The sequence below is a fragment of the Tamandua tetradactyla genome, chromosome 2 (genome assembly GCF_023851605.1).
Source record: "Tamandua tetradactyla isolate mTamTet1 chromosome 2, mTamTet1.pri, whole genome shotgun sequence".
NCBI classification, from domain to species: Eukaryota; Metazoa; Chordata; class Mammalia; order Pilosa; family Myrmecophagidae; genus Tamandua; species Tamandua tetradactyla.
The window spans coordinates 97749492-97775940 of NC_135328.1; the positions used below are offsets into that span (position 1 = coordinate 97749492).

Here is a 26449-nt window from a genome sequence, read left to right on the forward strand (position 1 = left end):
ATCATGGTGATGAATATACAACTATGTGATGATATTGTGAGTTATTGTTTATATACCAAAAATGGAATGATCCTATGGTAAGAATGTTCGTGTTTGTATGTTGTTATGTTTAAAAGAAATAAAAAAATTTTTTTTAAAAAGAAAAGATTTTAAAGTTAGGCTGATTCAAAAGAAATGAGTTCTAAAGTTTTCACCAAAAGCCATTTACAGAAGGAATGCTCATAGCATCTTCCTTTATTAGAGCCCTAACCTGGAAGTAACTCATATGTCGATTAACAGTAGATAAATTGTGGTATATTCATAGAAAGGAATACTACACAGAATTGGAAGGAAAAAATGAACTTCTGATAAATGCAGCCACACTGAAGAATCTCACAGGCATAATATTCAGCAAAAGATGACAGCATTCAAGAATAGCAGTAGTCTCTGGTGACGGAGGTCAGAATAGTGGCTATCTTTGGTGGACTATGGCTGGAAGTGACAACAGGGAAGATCCTGCTAAAATATTCTTTATCTTGACGTGGCTGGTGGTTACACAAATGCATTTATGGGTACAAATTAAGTGCGCTTTACACTTAAGATTTAGGTACTTTATTGTATGTAAATTATACTTCAATAAAAAGTGAGCAAGATAAAGCATCTAGCAGGTAATCTGGCACCTAACTGTAAACGTTCAGTCAATTTTTTTCCTCTTTCAAACCAAAGAAGGTACATCAGAATGTATGGTTTTCTAGAAAATACTGACCAAATTTTAAATGGCCCATATTCTTTATGTGGCTAAAATAGGAGAACTAAAGCTTTTATTTGAAAATTAATTCTTGCCCTGGTGACCAATCTACCTGTGACAGTAGGTTGTGTTTTGAATAAGGCAATGCAAAGTGCTAGCTTCACACAAAGACGATGAACAATTTCTACATGCTTGAAAAGCAGTTTGGATCTAATAATGTGCGTACATTTGTGTACACTCCCAGGGACACAGTGGAAACTGGAGCTGTGGCTGCTGATAGGGGTTCAGGCACAGAGATAGATCTTCCTGGCCCTGGCACCATGGATGGGCAGGTGTTGGCAAGTTCATTAATTGTCTTGGCAACAAACGGAAGTGCTGATTAAGAAGTATTGTGGAAGGACTAGATTTTTCTGAGGTTTTAGCCCACAGGGTAAAATCGTGACAGTATTTCTAATAACTTTCCTGGAGAGTAACTGACAACCCAGCAATCAGGGATTATTGTGCTGCCAAAGGAGTGACACTTAATTTGTTATCCTCTGGGGGGTAAAGAGGTAATGTGTGTGTGTGTGTGTGTGTGTGTGTGTGTGTGTGAAGAATGTATCTATCTGATTAGTCATAATTGCATGATGACCTCTGAAAATATCTTAGTTGTTAGTAATATAACAGCAACAGTTTTACAAGGAATGAAAACAGATGCAATTGTTTTTCTTTCATCTCATGAGAAATAAAATAGAAAATAGGAACTACTGCTAATATAAATACGAAAAATTAGTTTCAGAAATCACTTAAAGCAGTGCTATGAAAGGACAATTAAGAAAAAGTGCATGAGTGTGTGTGTGTGTGTGTGTGTGTGTGTGTATGAAGGCAATTTGTGTTTGTTTGTTTTGCATGGGCAGGCACCGGGACTCGAACCCAGGTCTCTGGCATGGCAGGCGAGAACTCTGCCTGCTGAATTTCCAATCAGATAAAAATGCATAATATACAGCAATTAGCCGACAGGTGTGCATTAATCCAAAAAGGACTTCAATGGAGGCAGAAAGAATGTAGGTGTCATAGGAATAGGTTCCCCTGGTAGAGGACGTGTAGCAGGGGAGAGTGGGGCCCGAGAAGGGACTTAAGAGACCATGATTCTAGATTTGGTTCTGCTAGGTAGTGTTGTATGAGTTTGGTCAATTCTGTGAGCCTCATGTGAAAATCAAAAGGGTTGAGCTTAAGTCACTTTCTGATCCCAATGGTCTTTGCACTGGAGTCTCTTGGTGGAGAGGTATAGTGGCAGGGAATTCTGTCTGTTTTATGCATAATGTATCTCTGATATTCTCTAGCATTCAGCTCTGTCTGTCTCATGGCAGATGCTCAGTAATTGCTGAATGGGAGGTATAACATTTTATGGAAGACAATGGAAGGCATTGTCTCCTTCCATCCAATCAGGAGGGCTGTGGTTTCCTGGTCCTTTGGGTTCATGGAGCCTAGGGAGAGAAGGAAGAAAGGGGAGGTTTACCTCCCTCCCTGTCCATTGACTGCAAGGCTAGATAGTGCTGAGGCCCAGAAGATAGGTGTTCAGATTTATAAGAGGTAATTAGATTTTACAAAGCCGGGGATGGTGGCTTCTCTTGTAGCCTGGGAAGACCTGCCTGCAAGAAGTCTAATCCAGACACAGGCAGCTGCTTCCAAGCAGCCACTTTCCTTGTCAGCATTGAGCCAACTCAAGTGGCATCTTTCTTCTGCCTCTGTGTACTGTCGAGTTTGTTAAAAATGGCTTTGATCCTAGGGAGCTGACTAAATTTGCTAAGGTAAAATTGGGTAAAATTCTCACTCAATAAATAAGTGACTGAAAGAAAGCTGTTTTGTGGTTCCTCTCCCTCCCCAATGCCTTTCTACATTCCTTTTAGCATCAGTTTCAAGACATGGATACGTCTATTCTTTGGAACTGGCAAATGACAGAGTTTTTCTTGCCAAGCACAAAAGGTTGGACTGCAAAGTCATTAAAGAGCATCTTTTATATTTGCTCCCTATTCCATTTTAGAGATCAGAAACCTACCCTTCCCCTTCAGCGTCGAGGGCAGCGGCCAGTTCAGTAAAGAGAAGCCCGGTCAGAAAGTGCTGCTGGCGGTAGTCTGCGGTCAGGTCAAACATGCTGGCGATCTTATGGTCCTGGAAACTGGAGCAGGAGCTCGAGTTCTACAGCAAAGCAAGGAACAATTTCATGAGCAGTGAAAATTGTAACGATAATAGCAATAGTGGGTATTTTTTGAGTACCTACCTTGGGCTGGGCTTTGGAATCACTTCACAAACATTACTTCATTGCCATAACTCAGCGAGGCAGGTACTATGATCCCCACGTTACAGGTGAGGAAACCAGGTCTAAGGGTAGTTACTTCCCTTTACTACACCCACCGATGGGCAACTCCCCAGGACGGTGAGTGGCAGGATAGAGGAAAGGACCTAGGACTCTTAGTCATAGGAGTTAACTAGTTAAGTAGCTAAGACTAGTTGATTAGTTAAGTCCTAGTTAAGACTAGACCTTCTAGTCTTAGGAGTAAACCGGTTTGACAGGATGCTGCAGAAAGGCTACACATTGGGAATAGTTGCTTGTAAGTCAGATCTTTCCCAGTTCACATCAAAATGGCCACCTAGCTAATATCTGGATTGTGTCATCTGGCTTGAGTGACAACTTTTTTTTTAATTATTAAAACAATCCTTTACCTTTGGGCCAGTAAGAATATTGAGAAATTTTGTATGTTGTTCTTGGCTATTGAACTTTTACCAACAATTGGATTATGACCATAAAATAGCATTTTCCTTAAGTCATTCTAGAGGACATTAGTCCCTTGAGATGATCTATTGGTTAAAAAAAAAAAGATTTCTATAGTCAAATCTCTTTAAGAATCTCTGCTTATCACATACCTCTCATTTCCTCCTCCACTTCTTGGGCACTTACAAATTATATTAACAAATTAAAGATTCTCGGATGGACTATTGTAATGTGGAGTTTCAAAAACTTATTTGACTATGCAATCCTGTATTTGCATAAAGCCTCTTAATGTCATGTAGAACTTGGGACCCATGGAACTGAATTTGGGAAACACTGCTCTACGAATAAGATTGGCCACTGCATCAAACCCTTGTCTCTAAATATTTATACAAGCACATGCTAGAATTGTTCTACATGTGTTCTATATATACGGAGGTTCTATAGAGCAGGGCATACGATTAGTTTATAAAAATATCTAAATTATCTGGAATATGATCCAAACTGGCCACATTTTATGCTGAATTCCATTCTACTGCAGTGTCAGCAGAAAGTTCTAGGGTAGTTCAAAGATACAATATCCATGTTAAAAACCACTGCTAAATCAATGTACAGTCAATATGAAAGAACCTGAAATTTCATAAAGTTCATGATGCTGAGGTCTGGGGAAAGAAAAGCAGGCAAAGGTGAGATGACTGATATCACACTAAGGAAAATATGGGTCTTTTCCATGAATTTCTGAATGGTATAGATTCCCTGGCTTCCACAGGAAACTGTGAATCTTGGGGAAAAAACAATTACTTAACTTCTAATTTATTAGTTAAGATGGTGTAACTTCAGGGTAGCAATCTTGTCCATATTTAGATCAATCAATCTGGTACAAATAGCTTGATTTTTCTTCTAATTGATAAGACTAAACTTTATGGGGAATAAATGAGCTAAATCAAGCTAATTAAATAAAATAGCTAGAATTATTCTTTCTGTTAACTGATTACCTGGGACGATATGGAGGGACAAGGAGATGCTGGAGAGGTGTCAGCATTCATAAAGAAGAGGTTCAGATTGAGGTAATGTTCATGACTGCAGAGGATTCTCAGGAACTCCAGCCTCATGGAAATGAGCGTTGGAAGGTTACTGAGTTTAGCTGACAGCTGGAAAGAGAAATGAGAAGAAGTAAGAAGCATGTATTCATAAGGTGAACAGAGTTGAGGTTGACAAACATAAAAATATCTTTTCTCCCCAGATAAAGGTAGTCAATTAAATAAAAATTAAGGGGACAGTGTAAGAGATGGCAAACTGCACTGTGGAGAGACCCAATAAGTTTCCATCTATTACTGATCCCCTTAATGATTCCGGACTACCAGCTGTCCAAAATGAGGACCCTGCCCAATCCCCACCCTCACCAAATCTATAATACATGGCAAACTTGCATTGAAAAGAAACTGGAGGTGTATCTTCAATGCAACATCATATAATTAACTTCCCCCAAACCCCACTGCATCTGAGAAACTAAATGAAAGGATTCCCCCCCAAATTGGGCCACACAAAACTAACTTAACATGACTGGATGACTTTAATGCCACAAGTGTGCTTTTGCAGTTTCAGTTAAAGGCCCCATTAGAAAGTTAACCAGTTCCTAGATGAAGACATCAAAGGAATCAAGGAGTTTAGGAAAGTACATAGTTCCTGAAAAAAAAAAAAAAAAGCCAAGAAGTTTGCCCCAAAGTGGGAGAGGAGGAAATAGAAATGAAAGAAAGAGAAAGCTGGAAAGGTTTCCAGAAAAAATCTTCTCTAGAAAAATAGCCATAGCTATGAAACAAACATTGAAAAGCAAAGGCTTTTCTAGAACATCTCTTATTTCCCACAAGCAAGTTGAACAATTGAAAGACCCAGATTTTACGGGCTGTAACTCAGAAGCTGCTCCTCTTAGGAAAGGAGGGAACTTCCAAACCTTGAACCTCTCAGTATATCATCATAAACACCCTCTCAACAAGCATAAGAACACAAAGCATCTCATCCTTGTGAATGACCATGACCTCTCTCCATTAACTTTGAGTAGCTCAATAAACTATGTAATTTAAATGAGCACATATTTTCAGCCACTGTAAGAGAAGCCATTATGCTATGGGACATTTTGCCTATAGAATCTGTAGTTAGATACTTAAATGAATTTCATTCTATATTGCATGAAAAATAGAACATTATGACTTCTGTATAAGAACAGTTAGCAGAACCCATAACTTTGTCAGTGTACAATTCTGGTTGATGTGGGACAGTGGGGTCACCAGCAAACTGAATTGATGAGAACTTAGTCATGAGCCCAACACTTAGGGTCACACACAAGTCTATCAGGACTTCAGAGCCCAAAATATTTGTGCTGAAAGAAGGCACACTGTTGGTATCTTCCATGGGCCCCTTGAGACATCATCAAACTCAAGACACTTCAAAAATAATTTTACTGATGTTTAGAAAAGAGGAGGAAGTTTCAATTCCGGAAATACCCTCTCCAAAGGTCAGGAACCATCACTGCGTCCTCAGTGATGGATATTAACTTAGTAGGGGCTGATGTGGCACACTGTAAACAACATAGAGTTATTGGGAAAGGAGATTTGTCTATTGTTAGAGACTATTAATAAAAACTGAGGTTATACTCAATGTCACAAAATCTGTACATGGCAGAAAACATGATAACATTTGAATCAGGTTTATGCAAAATGATAAAATCAGGGGACAATGGAAGAATGCAACTTGCTTAAGGTATGACATTCATACTATATCTAGCCAACTGGAATCAATGAATTAAATCATTCAGTGGGGTCAGTAACCAATTTAGGCCTGAATGCCACTAATTGTGCAATGCAAAATCCCTGCATGTCACCTAGCAGACACAAAGCATAGCATCAGAATATAAAAGCCTGAATAAACCTAATTCAGCTTTGTCAATTTGCAGGTGAGGAAGCTAATGCCTCAGAGGCTGAATCTCCTCACATCACAGAGCTGTTAATGGCATCATTAGAAATAAAACACAGGTTTCCAGACTCCTGGTCTAGGGCTGGAAGGAGGAAGAAAAAGAAAGTAGGTAGCTAACAGACAAGGAAAGGAGCCCTTTCCATCAAGAGAATTGGATGAGAAGCTTCAGGGCTCTAACCCCAAATCTCTGCCCCCAACCCTGCCAGAAGCTTTGAACAACCAGCAAGAACTGGCAGAAACATCTTTGTCAATGCTCCAGAAAACAGTTAAAGAATTATAGGGACAAGGCAAGTGCCTACCACTTAAGAGAGGTAAGATCTTGTGTCATTGTGGTTGGCCTCTCCCCCAACCCCTCTCCGGCTCAGCATGGAGCTGGCCTGTGCTTCCAGTTGGATCCCTAGTCCCAGTTTCAGAAGGAGAAGAGCACCCCTTATGTGCATACTGTGAGCATGTATGTCTGGCCCAGTCTTTTTGGTGGTGGCCTGAGGGACTGAGCAAGGATACTTGACTCAGGCTTGCTGTCCCAGAACTTGCCCTGTGCATAGAAGGCAGTCCACAGAGCTCTCCTATAGAACACTATGGGAAGCAGTCAAGTTGAGGCTGCCTGAGGGGAGGGATTGCCGGCTGTAGAACATACAGTGTAGTGCCTGGCACCATGAGAAACTGTTTCCTAGGGAAGAGGAGACATTTCCCCTGAGGCTCCATACACATGGCCAAGACGAGACACAGGAGACAGAAAAGATCACTGCAGCCCCTATGCTTTGGCCTTGAGCTATTTTCTCAACTCGTATGAATAAGGGTTGAAAGAAAACATTCCCACAGGCTAATCTGCAAAGACTGGGAAAGGTGTTTTCTCCCATCCTCCCTTTTTTTAAAAAAAATTATTTCCTGGCATTCAAGGAAAGCTCTGTCATAACACTAGCTGGCTTTAAGCTTAAGAAACAGATGCCTCAGAGTCTAAATTCCAGCAATAACACATTAAAATATAAAAATGTCCAGGTTTCAACAAAAGACTACAGGATATACAAAGAAAGAGGAGGCACTGGCATAGACAAAGGGGAAAATTAAAGCATCAGAGATCATCAATGAGGAGGACCGGACCTAGGCCATACCAGGTAAAGACTTGAAAAAAATTGTCCTAAATATGCTCAAAGAGCTAAAGAAAAACGTGGACGAAGAACTAAAGGAAATCAGGAACATGACAATTGGAAACAAAGAGAGTATCAATAGAGAAATGGAAATTTTGAAAAAGCACGAAAGAGAACTGAACTGAAGACCATAATAAGGGAGATTTTAAATTCCCTAGAGGGGTATAGTAGCAGATTGGAGCTGGCAGAAGAATCCATGAACTTAAAGCGAAGACAATTGAAAGCATCCGGTCTGAGGAGTGGAAAGAGGAAAGAATGAGGGAAAGTGAACAGAGCCCGAGGACTGTGGGACACCACCCAGCATTCCAGCGTGTACACTGCATCTCTTGGCGATGAGGGTCACACCCCTGAGAAGGAACCAGGGCAGAATGGCTATCGCGAGTGAGGCCAGCACTCACCTGATTGCAATAATGTTTGATGAGGTTAAACACAAAGCCACGATCCATGAGTGAGAGAAGGTCATACAAGAAGAAAGCCAGACTGATGTTGATCTTTTCCGCTTGTTCGCTTTCCTTAAAAACAAACAGACACCCAAATCATTGTCAGACATTCTGGTGGAAGAACTGAGAGAGGATGGTCATTGTATTTCAGCCACTGTCTCTCCAGGTGCTACCTGGCGTAGCACCTGGAAAAGCAGGTAGCCATTTTAACCATCGGTTTTCCCCTCTTCAAAACTGTAGCAAATATGATTGAGCTCTTAACTGATGCCAAAAATAACACAACTACTGTTAATATTTAGATGCATTTCCTTCTAGTTTTTTTCCCCTCTACATGCATATTTATATGTATATAATCTGTCTCATTCTACATTTATGGTGTTGAATTCTGAATTTTTCATTCAAGATTGTATTATGAATATTTTCCTATAGTATTAAAATTTCTTCAAAACCAGTTTTTAAAGGCTGCCTAATATTTCTTCATTTGGCTCAACTCTAATTCTGCTGTTTTGTTTTTTTTAACCGCAGAGGGCTTTTTCTTTTAAATAAACTTTTTTCTTCATGCATGTCTTTATATTATGACTCATCTTCTCATACACTAGATAAGGTGGATGTCGGTCACAAGGTTTTTACAATCATGTGGTCACAAGACGAAGGGTTTATAGCTATACAATCATTATCAAAGATTAAGGCTATTGGATTATGTTAAACAATTTCTGCTATTCTAATACACTAGAAACTAAAAAGAAAGATCTATATAATGAGTCATCTATTTTTTTACAAAACTAACTTGAAATGTATTTGTTGTCAATGAAATAGATTCTCACTTAATTTATAGGGACTAATGCAGAAAATTCATTCAGGATAAAAGAGTCCATTTTAAACCTAAGGAATTTCTCTTTTTTTCCAATCAGACAGCATTCCCAGCTTAAAAGAGTCAGAGCTGTACACGGTAGAGTGAACTTCTGTGTGATATCAGGCCAAAGGGATTTTATTACTGTTATTATTTCTCAGCACTTATATTTATGATGGATTTTATAGCACTTTGGAGCATTTGGGGATACATTTTTTTCATGTTTATGTCCTTTATTATCAGAAAAATAAATCGATTTCCCTTGACATTACTAAACACATGATTTGACAATATTTCCACTTCTTATGATGGGCAATTTGCAAATTCAGGCCAAGATGACCAGCCCCTGGGCTGGATGGAGGCTTGGTAAAGAGGTCTCCACAGCATCACCGGGAGGCAGCTCCTCACATGCTCTCAGCATCCTCCTTAAGGGCCACTTCTCCTGGGCAGTTTATGGAACTGTCTGGATATTCAGGGCTTGGCAACGCCAGTCTTGGCTTTACTGCCAGCTGTGTAACTTCTGAAAAATTTCTCAATGTCTCTGTGCCTCATTTTTCTGCCTGCAAAAATGGAGATACTGTTGCCTCTCTAACAAAGTTTGCCATGAGAAATAACCAAATGGAAATCTTCCCCAACCACGTGGTACTGTATATATTCTTAGAAATGATAAAGGCATTAATAATAAACACTGCTGCTTCAAATTTTATAGTTACTTTCCAAAAAACTTGTTTCATTTAATGTATTTTTAAATTTTGAGATAATTTCAAACTTACAGAAAAGGTGCAAGAATAATACAAAGAACTTCTGTATGTCATTTAACTAGATACATCGACACTTAACATTTTCATTTTTCCTTATTATTCTCTCTCTATAGACAGATTATCTTCTTCTGAGCCATTTGCAAGCAGGTTGCAAATATCATGCCCACTTACCCCGTAAGACTTCAGACTCCATTTCCTAAGAACAAGAAATTCTCTTTCATGTCTACCTTGATAGCATACTTTAATCCATAAGGCCACATTTGTGATTCCTTTATAACAATTCCCTCCCCACCCCACCCCCAGGATCCAGTCCAGTACAACACACTGCATTTAGTTGTCATGTCTAATAACATTTTTGTTTTTTGTATAGGCAGGTTCCAGGAATCAAACCTGGGTCTCTGGCATGGCAGGCAAGAATTCTGCCACTGAGCTACCGTTGCACCGCCCTAGTAACATTTTTAATCATTGCTTAAAAGTGATACTTATTTCTCTTTGATTATAAAAGCAAGAGGTGCTCAAGGTAGAAAAATTTAGAAAGTCAATAGTAAAATACACAGTTACCTTCTGAGGTTTTACTAAAAGGGCTGCAATTTCCGAGGTGACCACATTAACAATAGTAGTTATGTCATCTTGGAAACGGTCAGAAAAACGAGTCCTCCGAAAGCTGTCCCGTTTGTCCACGTTATGCACATACTGTGCCATGCTTTTCACCTACAGAAGGGGACATGGTGAAATGTCAACATGGGAATTGGTGACCTGCTTGTACAATGTGGAAAAGGGAAGAGATGGGAAGAGAAGCTCATTAACAATGGACTTCCTAACACTTTATCTGCATTGGTGGTTGCCTCAGCAGGATCTGAACTAAAAAATGCTCCTGACACACAAAGGGTTACCATGGAGGCAGGAGGTAGCAAGGGTGCACTCTTCCTGACCTCAAATCAGGAGACTCCCTTGTTGCTGACAAAGCCAAGGAGCTCCGTTCTTTAGACACCATGTCAGAAGACTCCCCTTCTCCCTCCTGTTCATATCTGCAAGACAAACCCAGCCAGGGCTCCTATAACCACGTGTGCACTTAGCAAGCCAGGGCTCCTATAACCACGCTGCCATGTACACTTAGCACAATACATTAAAAAGATCTGCTTAAGATCCTGAATTGATGTGACCCACAGTCGTTTTTACCCTTGAAATCATGTAAGGAGAAGAGGGGAGAAATGTTCTTCCTATCTTAAATTTCAAGTTGAAATGTGGAGCAGTTTTTCCAGAAACAATTCTCCAGTTTGTCATAGGGTTATTTCTGCTTCTACAGATTTTAGCTGTATTATGGGTTGAGCAGGATTTTGTTGGCTAGCTGGACACTTAGCCATTATTTAGAACTTTGCTTCCCAGGGAAATGATATTGTGAGTTCTATAAAACTAACTTTTAGTGAGATTATTTAAAAAATCTGAGTGTCAGCTGATGACTGTATTATGACTAGTACAATATCAACTCAAGGCCTACCACACAGTTTTATAATTAAAATACGCTTAGTTTGGGGACTTCTCCCTGGAGCCAAGGGATTCGCAAGTCAATACAACCAACTCTGATACAGCCTGAGGTTGAGTCTTGTCCGTGTTGGATGCTGCTTAGGGCGATTAGAAACAGTCTGATGAGAATGATTGGGAGTTCCTTGTGGTTGAGTGTCTACCTTCTGAGGTCACTGTCATAAATGTGTCCAGGCTGATCCGAGAGTCACCGCCAAAAGAAATGGCTCTAGAAGTTTGCCTGAAGGTGACCCGCTAATTCAGGGTTGGAAGAAGAGGGATCAAAGCCAGCTGTGTGGAATAGTTGACTTCCACTTCCGTGGTATGTGGGAGAAGTTTTATGCACGCTAGTCAATTTCTGTTTTTCAGAATCCAAGACTAGTAATTTTTATGAGCCATGAGACAAACAGAAAGAAAAAGCAAAGAGAAGGTAAATGAAGAGAAAAACAAAAAATAGGCTTTATGTATTTCATATTTTAAGATAATGGTGTGACCAACTTGGAGAAGACTCGAAAATATAAAATATTGAAGCCCAGTTCACGAACCATGGTTTCTCTTCATTACAGAGTTCTGCCTGGTTCAGGACACACAGACATATCTGTACCGCACAGAGCTTCACATATTTGATGGGAGGACCTGCATGTGGGGTGGGAACTGGATTCCTTTTTTTTTTTTTTTTGACAAAAATGTCTTTCTTGCTATACTGCTAACAAAGGACCTAAGACAAGGCATCTTTGTTTTAGACTACCCTAATCCTGATTCTCTGCTGGCTAACCCACCCCATCCCCAGGCTTTTATAACCCTCTGTTGTACTCGGCTCCTGCCTACCGAGTTTGGCCATCCTACAACCAAATAATTCTCAAAATACCAGACTTCCAACCAGTGGCCTCTTTCCAGACTGTCATCATCTTGACAGAGACTGTGCCCTCCGGATCTCTCGAGAAGAACACCCAGTAGAAATATTGGCGAAGTCTTGGCCTATTGTGGGGTAAGGAGATGAGACAGGAAAATACTTTCCCCTTTATTGGCCTTGTGCCTCATTCAAAATTGGACACCTGTGAAAATGAAGACTTTATATTCTCAAGTAAGAAAGCTAAGTCACCCATTTACCTCTGGGTCCCTGAAGCATGGCTCTGCAGTTTCTAGAAGCACAGGAATTTATTCATTAGCAAGTATGGTATTCGCCCAAGGATTGTGTTAGCTCTAAAGCCAAAGTGTCTGTGCATTAGCTCTTGGGCATTAAACACAAGTAAAGGGTGTTAAACTCCCCAGGCTGTTGGTTAACCCAAGGAAGTGGTTGCTTCTTTCTCTTCAAGTTTCTTGGGGGAAATACTGTTTTGGTTTTTAAACAATTTCCTGGGATACCCTTAAGGCACATATACGTTAACAATGTATGGAGGCCTGGGGCCTATCTGAAGTCTTTTTTTTTTTGCAAGTTTCTAGATCTGGCTTCTATTTTCCATATCTCTATGCATGGCCCAGATGATTCCTTGCCCTCTGTCCAGCTCTGAACCCTGGGCAACTGATTGCTGTGGACTGCATCTTTCGGGCCCCTCTGCACCTCAGACTCTGGTTGGAGCTAGCGAATGAGAGACACCAACAGGGGATCAAATGGGCTAAAGAATAGAGAGACCCAGGTATCCAACCTCCTGCCTGCCTCAGTGTGGTTCTGGCAGTAGCAACATTTCTCTAAGGCTCCAGCTCCTGTCATGTGGCCCCTCTTCTCTAGCTCCAGCCTACCCTGCCCCCTACCCTTTCTTATTTAGAGTTAGGATAGAGAAAGCTTCCTGGAGTTGCTAGTCCCTGGGTGCCTCACCAACCCTTATTGCCTCCTGTAACTTTGCCTATACCTTAGACAGTCTCTACAAGACTTAACCATTAGGAGTACTGCCAACTGTGTCCTGCCAGGACACTGGCAGATTTAGGGGATAACTTTCAGTATTGCATGTCGGTGTCTTGGCTGATCTGCACATTAAGCAGTATCCTCAATGTGCTTGGATTCAAAGGAGCTCTCTTTCCAACTGTTTCATCTGTTTACCATGAGAGACTCCCTGAATATTAAGAGGGGCTATCCGGTTTAGCTTTAGCTTTCTCTTATGAGCCCATCACATCCTGGTAAATAAATGTGCAAGATCTAAAACAGTTTTCACCTTTTTCATGGTTCTTGGCTCCCTATAGTTTGGGGTAGTGAAGTGATACTCATGAAGCCCCATAGCAGACCTAGAGATGCTTCCTTATGGCCATGCCACTTTCTCCCAACCCCAGCTGTAAACTGGAGATAATAAAAACTCCTGCCACAGGTGGTATGGCAATTAAATGAGACGATGCCTCACATGCTTAAAGCAGTGCCTGACACATACAAAGTAAGCTACTCAATACATTTTAGATGCTATTATTTTTTTCCTTCCTCAGGATGCCAGCTGTCACTGGTATTAAATGAAGGACAGAGTCATCATTACACCTACAAAGCATGTCAACTAGCCTTCAAGAGAGAGCTCTAAGATGCCAGGTGGGGCCACTCAGGCTTGGCAATGCCGAGTTCAATCTGATTGAGAATGGAATAATTGTAGCACTGAGTTCAAGTTGACTTCTGTATATAAAGATACTGCATGTTGTTGGTAATACGGAATAGGAAAGTGTTTTGTAACTTTGAGCTTCCAATGAGAAGCAAAATGGTGGAGGATAAAAGCCAAGTTGAGAGCTGGAAAATCAAGGCACAGCCTCTGACTGGCTGAGAAGTCTGGGCAAATCTCTGCTTGGACTTGGTTTCCTGGGTGTGAAAGGTTTTTGGGTTTTACTCAGGTTACAGGATTATACACAGGTTACAAGTACATATTAAAGAGCCCCATTAGCAGCTCCTAGAACCCCCACATAGCCGAGTGTGAGAACCACCATCCTTGAGGTTTGGTTCTCCAGTCCAACACCCACAGCACTTCTCAGGCTTACCTATTGAATACATTCCAAGAATGATGAAGGGAAGTATGTGTGCATGTGTGTGAATAAATGATATAAAACATCTTTGAATAGGAAGAGGGCTATCCGTTAGGATATCTATGAGCTTCTAGAACATAAAATTTAGTTTTTGCTTCTTGCCTCTTTTGGTCTGTAATTTTGACAGATGACCTCCGTTTAGAATTATCTGTTTATCTATTGATGGATCATGATCTGAGCAACTATTCTTTATGTTGAAACTTGAAGGTGGGTAGAGCTCGGGTAATTAGAAGCAGGATAGACAAGACTTGGAGCATTCATTTTGATACTTCCCATGCTTCAAGAGAGTTTTATGATCAGTCCCATTTCCTGGCAGACCACAGAGCTCACCGTCTCACTGCGAATGCTGTTGCCCAAAGATCTGAGAGCTGCAGTCACCAACCTTAATCAGCTTGGCTTTTTTTGGCTGTTGAGTGGTGGGGTCACATTTCATTCTTTTACTATGTGAATATCCCATTATTGCAGCACCATTTTTTGAATTTTTGTTTGCTGGTTTTTGGGGATGTGCATGGACCAGGAAATGGAAATGCACGTTTCCCACATGGCAGGTGAGAATTCTACCACAGAACTACCCTTGCACCCCCCCAATCAGCTTTAGAATGCAAAATCTGGATGCAAATTTTCTAAGACCCTAGTTCTTTAAGAACTCACAGAGTAGTGGTGATTTGAACCAGTGGCTCTTTAGCATGCTTAGGAGTTACCTGGGAAGACAGGTAAATGCACACTGCTGACAAGCCACCATGCCAAGTTCATGCTGTGGTTTTAGGGAAGTTCTTAAGAATCTGCTTTATTTCCAATAGGCAGCCCTCAGTGATTCTGTTGCAGAGATTTGGGACCGTGCTTTGAAAGAGCACCTCTCTGGCAAAATCTTCCTCAAACTCGGGGTTGAAACATTATAAATTTCTAAGGGAACTTGAATCCCAGATGCATTTCTATGACACAGGCCTCTCTGTTTTTGTTTTTTGTTTTTGGCTTTTTTTTTATAACTCTGTTGAATTTCACTATCCATTTCTTCCCTAGTGTGTGTTTTATTTTTGTTTTCTTGGACTCTCTTGTTCTAGTGTCCTATCGTTCACCATCCCTGTCTTTTTACTAGTCTAGAACTTATATAGATAAATTGGAGCTGAGGTAGAAGCACTACCATCTCTTTTGATTTAAAAAAAAAAAATATATATATATATATATATTCACATGTCACAGGGAAAAGAATGCAGTGAATATAAAGCTAATTCTATGATTATATTTCAATTCACGTAGTATCTATATAGGAAGTAGTGAGGGAGGGATATGAAAAAGCCTTTGAAGCTGAAAAGGCCTTGGCTTCTTCATAGAACCAAAGAGGAACAATATGGCTGAATGACGGGGATGGTGGCATGAGAAGAGGTTATCAGTGAATGTAAGGGACAGAATCATATCCTACAAAAGGCCAGGGGAATTTGTGTTTTATTCCTGGCACAGTGAAAATCATTAAAAAGGTTTAAATAAGAGAGTGACATCATCTGCTTTACATTGTCTGCCCTGTGGGGAATGGACAAGGTGGAGGCAAGAATGGATGCAGGCAAAGGACAGGAAGTTATTGCAGAAGGGAACTAAGAGATGACAGTGGCTTTCCAGATGGAGCACGGGGACGATGGTGAGAAGTGACAGGTGGAGAAAGATTTTAAAGATCTGGTGGATGGATGAAGGGGAGAGGAAGAGCGAGGTTTTCAGGGGAAGACCCCACGTTTCCAGGAGGAGCAACTTAGTGAATGAAGTATCAGTTCCCAAAACGGACACACACTGCCATTTGAACAACGCGCTTTCCACGCCTTAGTGAGCAAAGACTAAAAACATGCAGGAATCTCACCAGAAGTTCAAAGAAGAACCAGGCATACTTGAAGACGGTTTCTCTCACCATCCCAGTGCTGACCACCATCTGCAGGGCAAGTTCCTCATGGAAATGCTAAACAATGAGCATAAAAACCAGTTTGGAATGAGATGAGCTATCTAACACACACACACACATACCCTTTTACCTACTTACTTTTTTTTTTTTTTTTTACCAATTGTAATAACTTGTCAGTTCCTGAAGAACGTGAAGTAGAACATAAGTAACGGATAGCAAAGCCTATGCTGAAACAAACTTATTCTAGAGGACATTTCATGTAGATTAGGAGAAGGTGGTGACAGATCTGCAGGGTGGCTAGGTCTCATCGAATGGACTCAGCGTGGGAGTGAATCTGCATTCTAGGGGGGAAGCATTCCAGGTAGCAGTCAGAACTGGTAGTCTGTTAATTTTATCTCAGATCCTTCAACAAACTCTCTGTGTGATTAGGTGGAAGCCATTTCTCTCTGTGGCCCTCAGTTGTCACATCCATAAACCTAGGAAGTTGGCAGCAGAGGTCCTCAATCTTGAATGTGCATCAGGATCACTTAGAACGCATATTAAAACAGATTGCTGGGTGGGCCACGGTGGCTCAGCAGGCAAGAATGCTCGCCTGCCATGCCAGAGGCCCCGGGTTCGATTCCCGGTACCTGCCCATGTAATTAAAAAAAAACCAGATTGCTGGGTCCCACTCAGTTTCTGATTCAGGAGGTCTGGGGTGGGTCCTGGGAATTTGCATTTTTAACAAGTTCCCAGGTCATGCCAATGCTGCTGGTCTGGATGCCATCTAAAGTCCCTTTCAGATTTCACAATTTTCAGTTTTCTAATCCCTCGATGGATTTGTGGGAAATGTGATAGGTTGGGTTTATGAATGGGTCCGCTACATTAAAAGGCTTAGTGGTTTCACTTGAGTCTACAACTTCTAAATTCCTGTGCCCTAAGATCAGCTACTTGAAAAGTTCCCCAGCTCCATTTCATGCCATTGCTTCCCTCCAAGTCATCTTAGACTGCTCAAGAACAAATATGGCAGACGGTCAACTGTCCTTTTGGCACCTTCCTCAATTTAACCAGCTACTTATTAATGCTCTTGTGAACAATTTTGATGGGGAAGAAGTTCAGTACTAAAGGACAAACAATTAACTCATCACATTTTGCCTGGGACTGTCCCAGGTTTAAAACCAGAAGTCCTGTCTCCCAGGTACCTGCTGAGTCCTAATTAAAGGCAAAAATGATGTTTGGAATTTGCTGTGGACTTCGTTTATCCCATTCCCACAAAATCTAGAATAAAAACAGATAAACTCATTTTTTATTGCTCAGTGGGTAACAAAGCTAAAATTACTTGACTACCTTAATATACTGGAGTCATGTCTTACATGAAAGTGAAGTTTTGATGTCAATGCCTAAAGCAAAAATTGCTTATAACAAAGATTTCCCTTGACAATCCCTTAAATTACCCACAAAGTGAAGTACACATGCAACCCGATTTGCTAATTCTTCTGTGCATTAAAATTTTTGAACTATCCGAATAACCTAAAATGAGATAAATGGGAAATCTCTGCTGATGCCTGGGCATTCTGACTATTTAGGGTAATGGTGACAGATGGAAAAATACTTAAGTGTCTCAGTTTGGCAGTAGGTTTCATTCCATTCTGTCAAGTTAGTCAAACCTTTTAATCATAATGCACGCTAACATATTTGTGTGCTCTTGTGCATCTTAGGTTCTCCCATCTCGTGAAGCTATGGGGCTGGGTTTTAAGCTGAGAGATGGTCTGTGTCTTACTATGATGCAATGACCCAAAACTACTGTAGGAAAGACACACACAGCCAGCTTCGAAGGTAACCTCTGGAAAACAGGTCAGCTTGACTGGCAGAGTAGGCCAAGAAGAGATTAGAAGAGGATAAACTGCTCCTTAAGGTAATTTATGCTGTGTACAAGGGCAGCATATTACAAGAACATCTTGCTCCAGAGGTTGTGCAAAATAACCTAAGCAGAAAAACCCTGTTTGCTGAGCTATTAAAGAAAAACATTGGTTACATTTCCTTCTGAAATGAAATGATTGTTTTCTGGTTATTCCAGGCCAAACAAAAGCCAATTGCACAAAAACAAACAGGACTGTGCCTGGAAGAAATTAGGTCATGCCTTAAGGAAATCAGGTTGTAGGCAAATAATAGTCTTTCAGAAGGAAAAGGCAACTTGGAACCAATTTCAGCAAAGGGGTTGTGATAGCCTAATACTTAATTTTAGGGTAAATGAAAATTTTATTTTTAGCTCCTAACAACATCTTCTTTCAACTCTTCTTTTACAGCTAATTCCTGGTAAGACTGCAAAGTCCGTCTCCAGCCTGGAACTTTCCCTCATCCAGTCTAAAGTGATGTTAGCTGTTGCAAATGGCTTCCGATGTTATTCTTCCTGATTAGCATACTTACATTTTAATAAGAGTCTTGAAAGACACTCAAGACCTTAAGTAGTTACAATAATGGTAGAACATTTGGGTGCCTGGCAGGGAAGAAAACTTGGGACAGATTGCTTTTTTTTCTCACCCCGTAGATGACACAAACTGAGAGGATGCATGGGGCATTATTCAGCTGGCATACGGAGTAAGCAGTTTAACAGCTTGTAAAAATTCTGAACTCAAAGGTTAGGCTAATTATAGAGAAATGGGAGGAAGCATTTCATATTAATTCCTGTAGTATTGAAATAAATGATACCTCATTATTCTCATTCACTTTTGTTAATGATGAATTACTCCCAGCTCACCTGCTAAAGAAAGTGGCTCTCTGAGTGGAAGTGTGGTCCCCTGACCAGCAGCAACAGCTGATGTAACCAAGGAATTAGGATTTAAGGGACGACTTTGATTACTGAATCGCTAACCAGATACTCCTTTTTTGCTTTCTGGTATATTTAGAGTAGACAGAGGGGAAATACCTGAAATCTCTAAATCATAATCCAGCTGCCCTGATCTCTGATATTATCTTCTGCCCCCATGACTGTAAAACATTGTGACTAACCTTCATTTGTACCCAGTTATCCAGTTTTTCAACTTTGGAGTCTTGTAATCACTAAAGACAGCCCCTAATGTTTATTCATGAAGGGTCGTTAGTCGGAACTAACCCAACCCAAGTCCAAAGTTACCTTAGTAACTGAGACTGGATCTTACTAAAGTGGGCCTGCCTGACATGAGCAGTAGCTTAGACTTTAACCTACAGAAGTCACCTATATCTCATTATAATACCCAAAATCATGCCCCTCATCATATTAAGACAGCCATTTTCTTACATGTATTCTATGACTAAGTATGTAATCAATCTGTACATGCTCAATAATTAGGTCACCTCTAATTACATTATTTGGGGCCACTGTGCTCTTTATCCTAAACCTTGTCCATCTTTTACTGTAATAAAACTCTCAGAATTACTGCAGTTTGGGGAGACAGATTTTGGGCCGATAGGCCATCTGCTTTCCTGCTGTGTGCGTAGTAATAAGTTCTTTTTTTCTCTTTGAAACCCCGGAGTCTCAGGAATTGGTCATTTGAACGCATCCGGCAAAAGAATACACTGCCGTTGTCAGGTAGCAGCTGGGACCTTCCTAGAAATACAAATGACTGGGCCTTACCGCAGCCCTACTGAGTCAGAAACCCTGGGGGTGGCAGCAGCAATAGGAGTTTTAACGAGCCACCCAGGTAATGGTAAAGCTGGGCGAAGTGGAGAGCTGCTGAGTTCGTGGGCAGCTAGGTGGGAGAAAAATGGGGTAAGAGACCAAGCATGTGTGTGATGGGGGATGTCAGGAGGGCAGGGGGCAAGGCAAGAGGGCACTTCGGTGGTGAGCGTCTATCAGTCACGGTGAGAGGGCTCACATGGCCCAGCATGGTACCTTTTTGCTGACAGGCCTTGGGGCTGCGGTTGAACTCGGAGCATCATTATTGCCGGAGCTATAGTACGACATCCGATTGCAGGTGCGATCCGCGATCTGAAATACACGAACCATGACGTCACAGCCAGCCCACAGCGACACACGGCAGCAGTGAGCCCGAAGCCCGGAGGTCACAGACTCAGAAATCAGGGTTAATATAGTTCTTATTTTTTTTTCTGGCTACAAAGGTAAAACAATTGTCATAAAAATAAATAAATAAAAATAAAACAAAGAAGGTAAAGCTGCACCTAATTCTACTCCTTCCTGAGATAGTCACCGTCCACAATTTGGTGTGTAGCCAACTATAGTTAAAAACCAGTTTATTTCTAAGATTCTGTGACTTGTATTAGGAGAGCAGGAAAAACGTGTGTGGGAAGAGCGCCTCTCTGTGGTGTAGCTGGTACTTACCCAGTCTCCTCAACCACTTAATAAAGTATGAAAAAAACATTTCTGGAAGGAAGGGCCATGCTCTGTCCTTTTGGTTGCACAAAATTCCCTTCCCTTGCTACAAAATAATTAGAGAATTGTTAACCTGGTCTCCATAGGAATTTAATATTCTTGTATTTATGAAAGAAAACCCTTAAGATTAAGGCTGTCAGTGCAGGTCAATTCCTTCCTGGGTAATCAGAAAAATGATCTGGCTTAATGGGCCCTTAAAAATGCTGAAAAAAAAAAAGATGCCAGACCACTGGTGTGCTGGTAAATATTTAATAACCAGCTCCTGGAGTGGGGGAGGAGACCTAATTTACAGCATTTGACAATTTCTATACTGTAAATTTGTACATCATTTTCCCCCCGGACCTACCATCACAATGTCACTGGGGCAGAGTTGGAAGAGAGACGCAGTAGCACACCATTAGAGAGCATTTCCACCATAAAGATGCAACAGACATAAATAACCCCAAAACCATAGATAACAGTAAAATATAATATAATAATTAGGAAGGCATAAGGTTTGAGCGTTACCTTTTAAAAGTAAACGTTTAATTTTGGTATAATTTTAGTTCTGCAGAAAAGTTGCAAAGATGGTACAGAGAGCTCTTGTATGCCTTTCACTCAATTTCCCCTAATTTTAGTATCTTACATAACTATGGTAATTTGTCAAGACTAAGAAATTAATATTGGTACATTACTACTAACTAAACTGCAGATTATTCAGATTTCACCAGTTTCTCCACTAATGTTCTTTTACTGTTTCAGGATCTAATTCAGGAGACCACATTGCATCAAGACTGCCTTTGTGTTTAATATCATTTTCTTAACTATGAGTTTATATAACTTAAGTTTTAACAATGTCCATGCTTAACGACTGGCTCAATTCCTGAAAATTTAACAACCAGCTCTTGCAAAGTTGAATGAGCCAGCTGTAGCCCACCACTGCATTACGTAAAAAAAGAGTAGAATATTGACAATTTAATATAGTTCAATCTATGGATAATCAGAGCATCTGGCGGGAGGCTCCAGTCTTTCTAAAAGGTTCACAGATGATTTTTAAATTCAGCCAGTGCTCAGATCCTCTGCAGAGATGAGGCAGACAAGGCCAAGGGCAGGTCAGAGATCAGGACCACGGAGCTCAGTGGTGTTGGAGCCAAGACCCAACCCTGGTCTCTGGATTCTCTTTCTGATGCCATACCGTCTCAAGTGGGTGAATTCTCTAATGGAAACTATGCCTAAATCTAGATATTGTGATGTAGATTAATTAGAGGAAAATATTTCTCTAAAAGTCCAGCAACTTTGAGGTCACAGATTACTAGAAAGAAAATTCAAATTAAGAATTCATGGTTTGTCAAAGGCTAAAATATATTGGGCAGATGGAAATACTAGCAATCAATGTGGGGGAGGGGTAAGGGTGTGGTATGGATGAGGTTTTATCTTTTCATTTCTTTTTCTGAGGTGATGCCGGTGTTCTAAGAGATGATCATGGTGGTGGATATGCAACTATGTGATGATACTGTGAGTTACTGATTGTATGCCAAGAATGGAATGATGGTATGGCAAGAATGTTCATGTTTGTATGTTTAAAAAAAGTTGAAAAATTAAAAAAAAAAGAATTCATGGTTTGTGAATATACTAAAGACCACTGAACTGTACAATTGTATGTACATGTGAATTATATCACAATTTGTTTAAGTCCAATCAAGAAACAGTCTACAAAATGCCTAACTCAGGACTCTTCAGGTCATCCAAGCAAGGAAAGTCTGAGAAACTGTCACAACCAAGTGAGGTTTAAGGAGATATGAGGATTACATGTAACGTGTGATAGGAGTCTGGGACAGAAAAAGGACATTAGGAAAAAAACTAAGGAGATGTGAATGAAGTGTAGACTTAAGTTAATAATAATGTATCCACATTTGGCTCATTAACTGTGAACAATGTACTATTCTAAAGTAAGATGTTAAGTAATAGGGAGAACTGGATGTAGACTATATAAGAAATCTCTATACTATCTTCACATTAATTCTAAAATTGTTCTAAAATAAAATTATTATCAATAAAAAATAATTCATGGAGGGAAAACAAATACAGGGCAAGTTACCAACCCTCTTAGGATCTCTGTTTATATTTGTTTATAAAATCTGACTTTACTTCTTGGCATTATCACAAGGGGTCTTTCAGTGTTAATGAATGTAAAAGACAGAAACTAAGAATGAAACCAGAAAAAATTAAAAACAACCTTTCTAGGCATAAAAAACATTAAAGCTAATTTTTTTTCCTTGAAAATAAAACTCATGATATTCATTAGCTCAATGCGGCTAAGCCAGCTATGCTCTAAGAATTTCCTACTGGAGTTAACTGAGCAGATCCTCAAATGCCAGTCTTGTCTACGAATCTTTCAGAATGGTCTCAATTAGTTCAAAAGAAAACAATAGCTCTCCAAAGAAGAGATACAAATGGCCAGAAAGCACATGAAAAGAAGTTCAACATCATTTGCCATTAGGGAAATGTACATCAAAACCAAAATGTGATAACATTTCAAACCCATTAGGATGGTTGCTATTAAAAACAAGCAACAAAAAACCCCAGAAAGTTACAAATGTTGGAGAGGATGCAAAGAAACAGGAACACACCTTCAGTGCTGGTTGCAATGTAAAATGGTGCAGCCACCGTGGAAGATACTTTGGCAGTTTCTTAGAAAGTTAAGCATAGAATGATCATATGACCTGGCAATCCTACTACTAGGTACAGCCTTAAAAGAACCAAAAGCAGAGACTCAAACAGATACTGGCACGCTGATGTTCACAGCAGCATTATTCACAATTGCCAAAAGATGGATGCAAATGCGTCCATTGACTGATGTGTGGTATAGAGTGTGGTAGAGACATATAACGGAATCTCACTCAGCTGTGAAAAAGAATGACGTTCTGATACATGCAAAAACATGGACGAACTTTAAAGACATCATGTTGAATGAAATAAGTCAGACTTAAAGGACAAATATTGTAAGATCTCACTGATATGAAATAATTAGAATAAGCAAACACACAGAGTCAGAACCTAGCATATAGGTTGCCAGGGGATTGCGGAGGAATAGGGAATGGGAAGTTAAAGCTTAACATTATAAAAATGTGCTTTCATGAACTGTACCAAATGTTCCATACCAATGCAAGGTGCTAATAACCGGGTGCTATATGGGAGACCTGTATTTCATGCATGATTGTTCTGTAAACCCACAACTTCTCTAATGAAACAAACAAAAAAAGAGAAACAACACTAACAACTCTACACCTGAGCATTTTACCAACACAGAGGGCAGCAGTAGAGCTTGATTTTGTGGTATTTCTCCAATTTTTACTTAAAATAATAAAACGAGCCCGTGTCATTTCCAGGGTTTGGCATCTCCCCTACCTTTGACGACATGATGCTTTTAACCTCCTCATCGGCTGCAGAGTGTGTCCCCGCGAGGTCTGGGTTACTGCTGCTCATCACCCGCGCCTGCATCAGCTTGGAACTCACAGCTGCGGCCGACGTCCGTCCGTACGTGTGGTAGCGTGGGTCCGGGAGGGGAGGGGGGCCGCCTGCTCCCCACCAGGCCCAGACATGTCAACAGACAGAGGGTCAGAGTCACTCACTGGGCTTGAGAAGGAACTGAAGGAGGACAGGGTAGATGGTGGAATGACGACTCAATAGATTAGAACTAAGGGGGCCAAAGAGGCAATGTTTTTTTTTTTTCTGGGGTGGGGGGAGTAGATAGGGTGTGGGGCAACAGGGATTGATGAGGACTTTGACGAAATGGACACACGTCCCTCATCCAAAGCCGGGGCAGCTCCTCAGCTCCCTCCAGCCTGTTATCAGTATGGGAGACAGACTCCGGCATTGCTAGAACTTCAGATTTTTTTAAAAGGAGCTGGAAATGTGGTATTTCTAATTTATCAATATTTAAATGAAGACAACTTTACGGTTCATGCACTTAGATTTTCTGAGAATTGAAAATCTAAGGAATCACCTGAACTTTATGAAATAAGTGTATATTTATATATCAATATTTTTCACCTTTAAATATTTACATCTTCAAAAGTGGTTATATATATGTATGAGAAATTGGCCAATGTTTTTAAAAACCCAATTGAAATAACAGATTTACTTTAAATGAAGTATACAGACTAATAAAAATGATAAGTTTCTTTGTTTGGGTCTGGAATTTTGTGAACTCATTGATGCTACTTTTTCTATTATGCTGACCAGAATTTCTGATTATTACCTATGTAAATAAAGAGGTATGGGAAAAAGAAATTATTACTATTTCATAAGTTAATTTTGACAGAAATGAGAAAGAGGATTTTTTTTCCCCTCAATGAAAAGTTTAGGAAACATTATTACTACTGTCATCATATATATGCATAATTTCCTTATCGTTATAATCTTAGAATTCCTGGCTTCAGTTAACACTTCTCCATCTTTTAAAAAAGGGCTCCTCAAAGGAATCATAAATTAGAAACTGGGTAAAGAGTATAGAGGGATTATGAAAGTGTTCATAGCATGAAAACCGGGAGGGGAGGTGGGAGCAAGACAGAAAAATCTAGAAATGAACTTTAATTTCAGCATTGTGTCACAATTCAGAAAAATGCTATTTAACTTTAAGGTTTTAGTTTATTTATTTAATTGTGTGTGTGTGCTGTATGGCGGGGGTCACATTTCATTATTTTTCCGTGTGAGTATCCCTTTTTGGCAGCACCATTAGTTGAATTTGTGCTTGTTTCATTTATTTATTTATTTATTTATTTATTATTGTTTTGCTTGGGAAGTGCATGGGCCGGGAATCGAACCCGGGTCTCCTGCATGGCAGGGGAGAATTCTACCGCTGAACCACCCTCGCACCCGGGAGTCCTAGTTTGAATTGCGCGGCAGGGGTCGGAGGCAGCCTGCCCTCCCTACTGACGCTACCTGACTTGGGCGTGTCCCTCTGCAGCTCCGGCAGGCGGAAGACGTAGTGCACGTAGGAGGCCAGCAGGCAGTTCCTCCCGTGCTGGTCCTTGCTGAGGTCCTTGCTGTTGTGCAGGCTGTTGGCGATGGCCACCACAGACTCGAAGGCAAACTGGGAGAAGTTGGCTGAGGGACCGAGAGCAACGTGGGCGGTGAATGAACCCGAGGTGGACCTGAGCCCTGACCTCTGACCAACTTCACCAGGCTGGTCAAGTTCATGATCTGACCAGCCTGGGGCAGAGTTTGTTTTTGTTAAGCCCCACACGCTGGCCCTGCTCTTCAGAAGCTACTTCGCATTCTGTCTGTCCTCTTCCTCCCCTGGCTGGCGCTGTGGCTGTCAGGCCAGGACATACAAATGTCCAGATAAAGGGTGTTCTCCACGCCTTCAGTTCTCCCCATCATCCCTGCTGCCCCTCACTAGAGCAGGCTGTAAACAGCTGCTACCCTGGGTGGCCTGCACACTGACATTTCCTGCATCACCCAGCACCTTCTTAGAAATGCAGACTCTCAAGCCCACTGAGTCAGAATCTGCATTTTTACAAGATGCCCGGGGAAGTCTTACGCATGCTAAGAGTTGAGATGGGCTCTCCACAGATCCTTGGTGTACAGATGAATCTTCCAAAAAAAGATGCGTGTATCACATCATTCCCCACGATGGACCCCTAACAACGGCTGCTTGACTGTATCTGCCCTCTTGTCCTGGCAGCCCAAGCCCTCGTAGCTTGGCTCTCTACCCTACTTATCTGACCTCACACCCTTTTCTGCTCAAATTCAACTTCCTTTAAAATGAGGTAAGCATCATACGTCCCCATCACATGCCTGTTCTCGCTCCTCTCTGTGACTTTGCTTAGGCTGTTCTCCTCTCCTAGAAAGCCCTCCTTGCTCCTATCTGCAAGGTCTCCCCAAATCTTCGCTGCTCAGCATGCATTCCACTTCTCCATGAAGCCACCTGATCCCATAGTTCAGTCTTAAGTGACACAGTTACCTGCTTCTCCATCTGTATCTGATGGTAAACCCTGTCTCTCCGAAAAGGCTGGAAGCCCTTTCAAGGTAAGGTGCATTTCTTATACTTTTTTATTTGTCTCCCCACTGGGTTT

General features: G+C 40.9%; 1 protein-coding gene across 9 annotated transcripts in view; it reads right to left on the bottom strand.

Moving 5' to 3' along the window:
- The window catches only part of DOCK8 (dedicator of cytokinesis 8), a 243357-nt gene that overhangs the window by 51738 nt on the left and 165170 nt on the right, over nt 1-26449 (bottom strand). For all 9 annotated transcript variants that reach the window (XM_077148343.1, XM_077148339.1, XM_077148335.1 and 6 more), the window contains 8 exons: nt 25314-25478; nt 23778-23947; nt 19893-19988; nt 16004-16099; nt 10207-10356; nt 7993-8106; nt 4472-4627; nt 2766-2905 (listed from right to left, as the gene is read on the bottom strand). In XM_077148343.1, the coding sequence (XP_077004458.1) occupies nt 2766-2905; nt 4472-4627; nt 7993-8106; nt 10207-10356; nt 16004-16099; nt 19893-19988; nt 23778-23947; nt 25314-25478 (1087 nt within the window). The remainder of the gene's footprint in view (nt 1-2765; nt 2906-4471; nt 4628-7992; nt 8107-10206; nt 10357-16003; nt 16100-19892; nt 19989-23777; nt 23948-25313; nt 25479-26449) is intronic.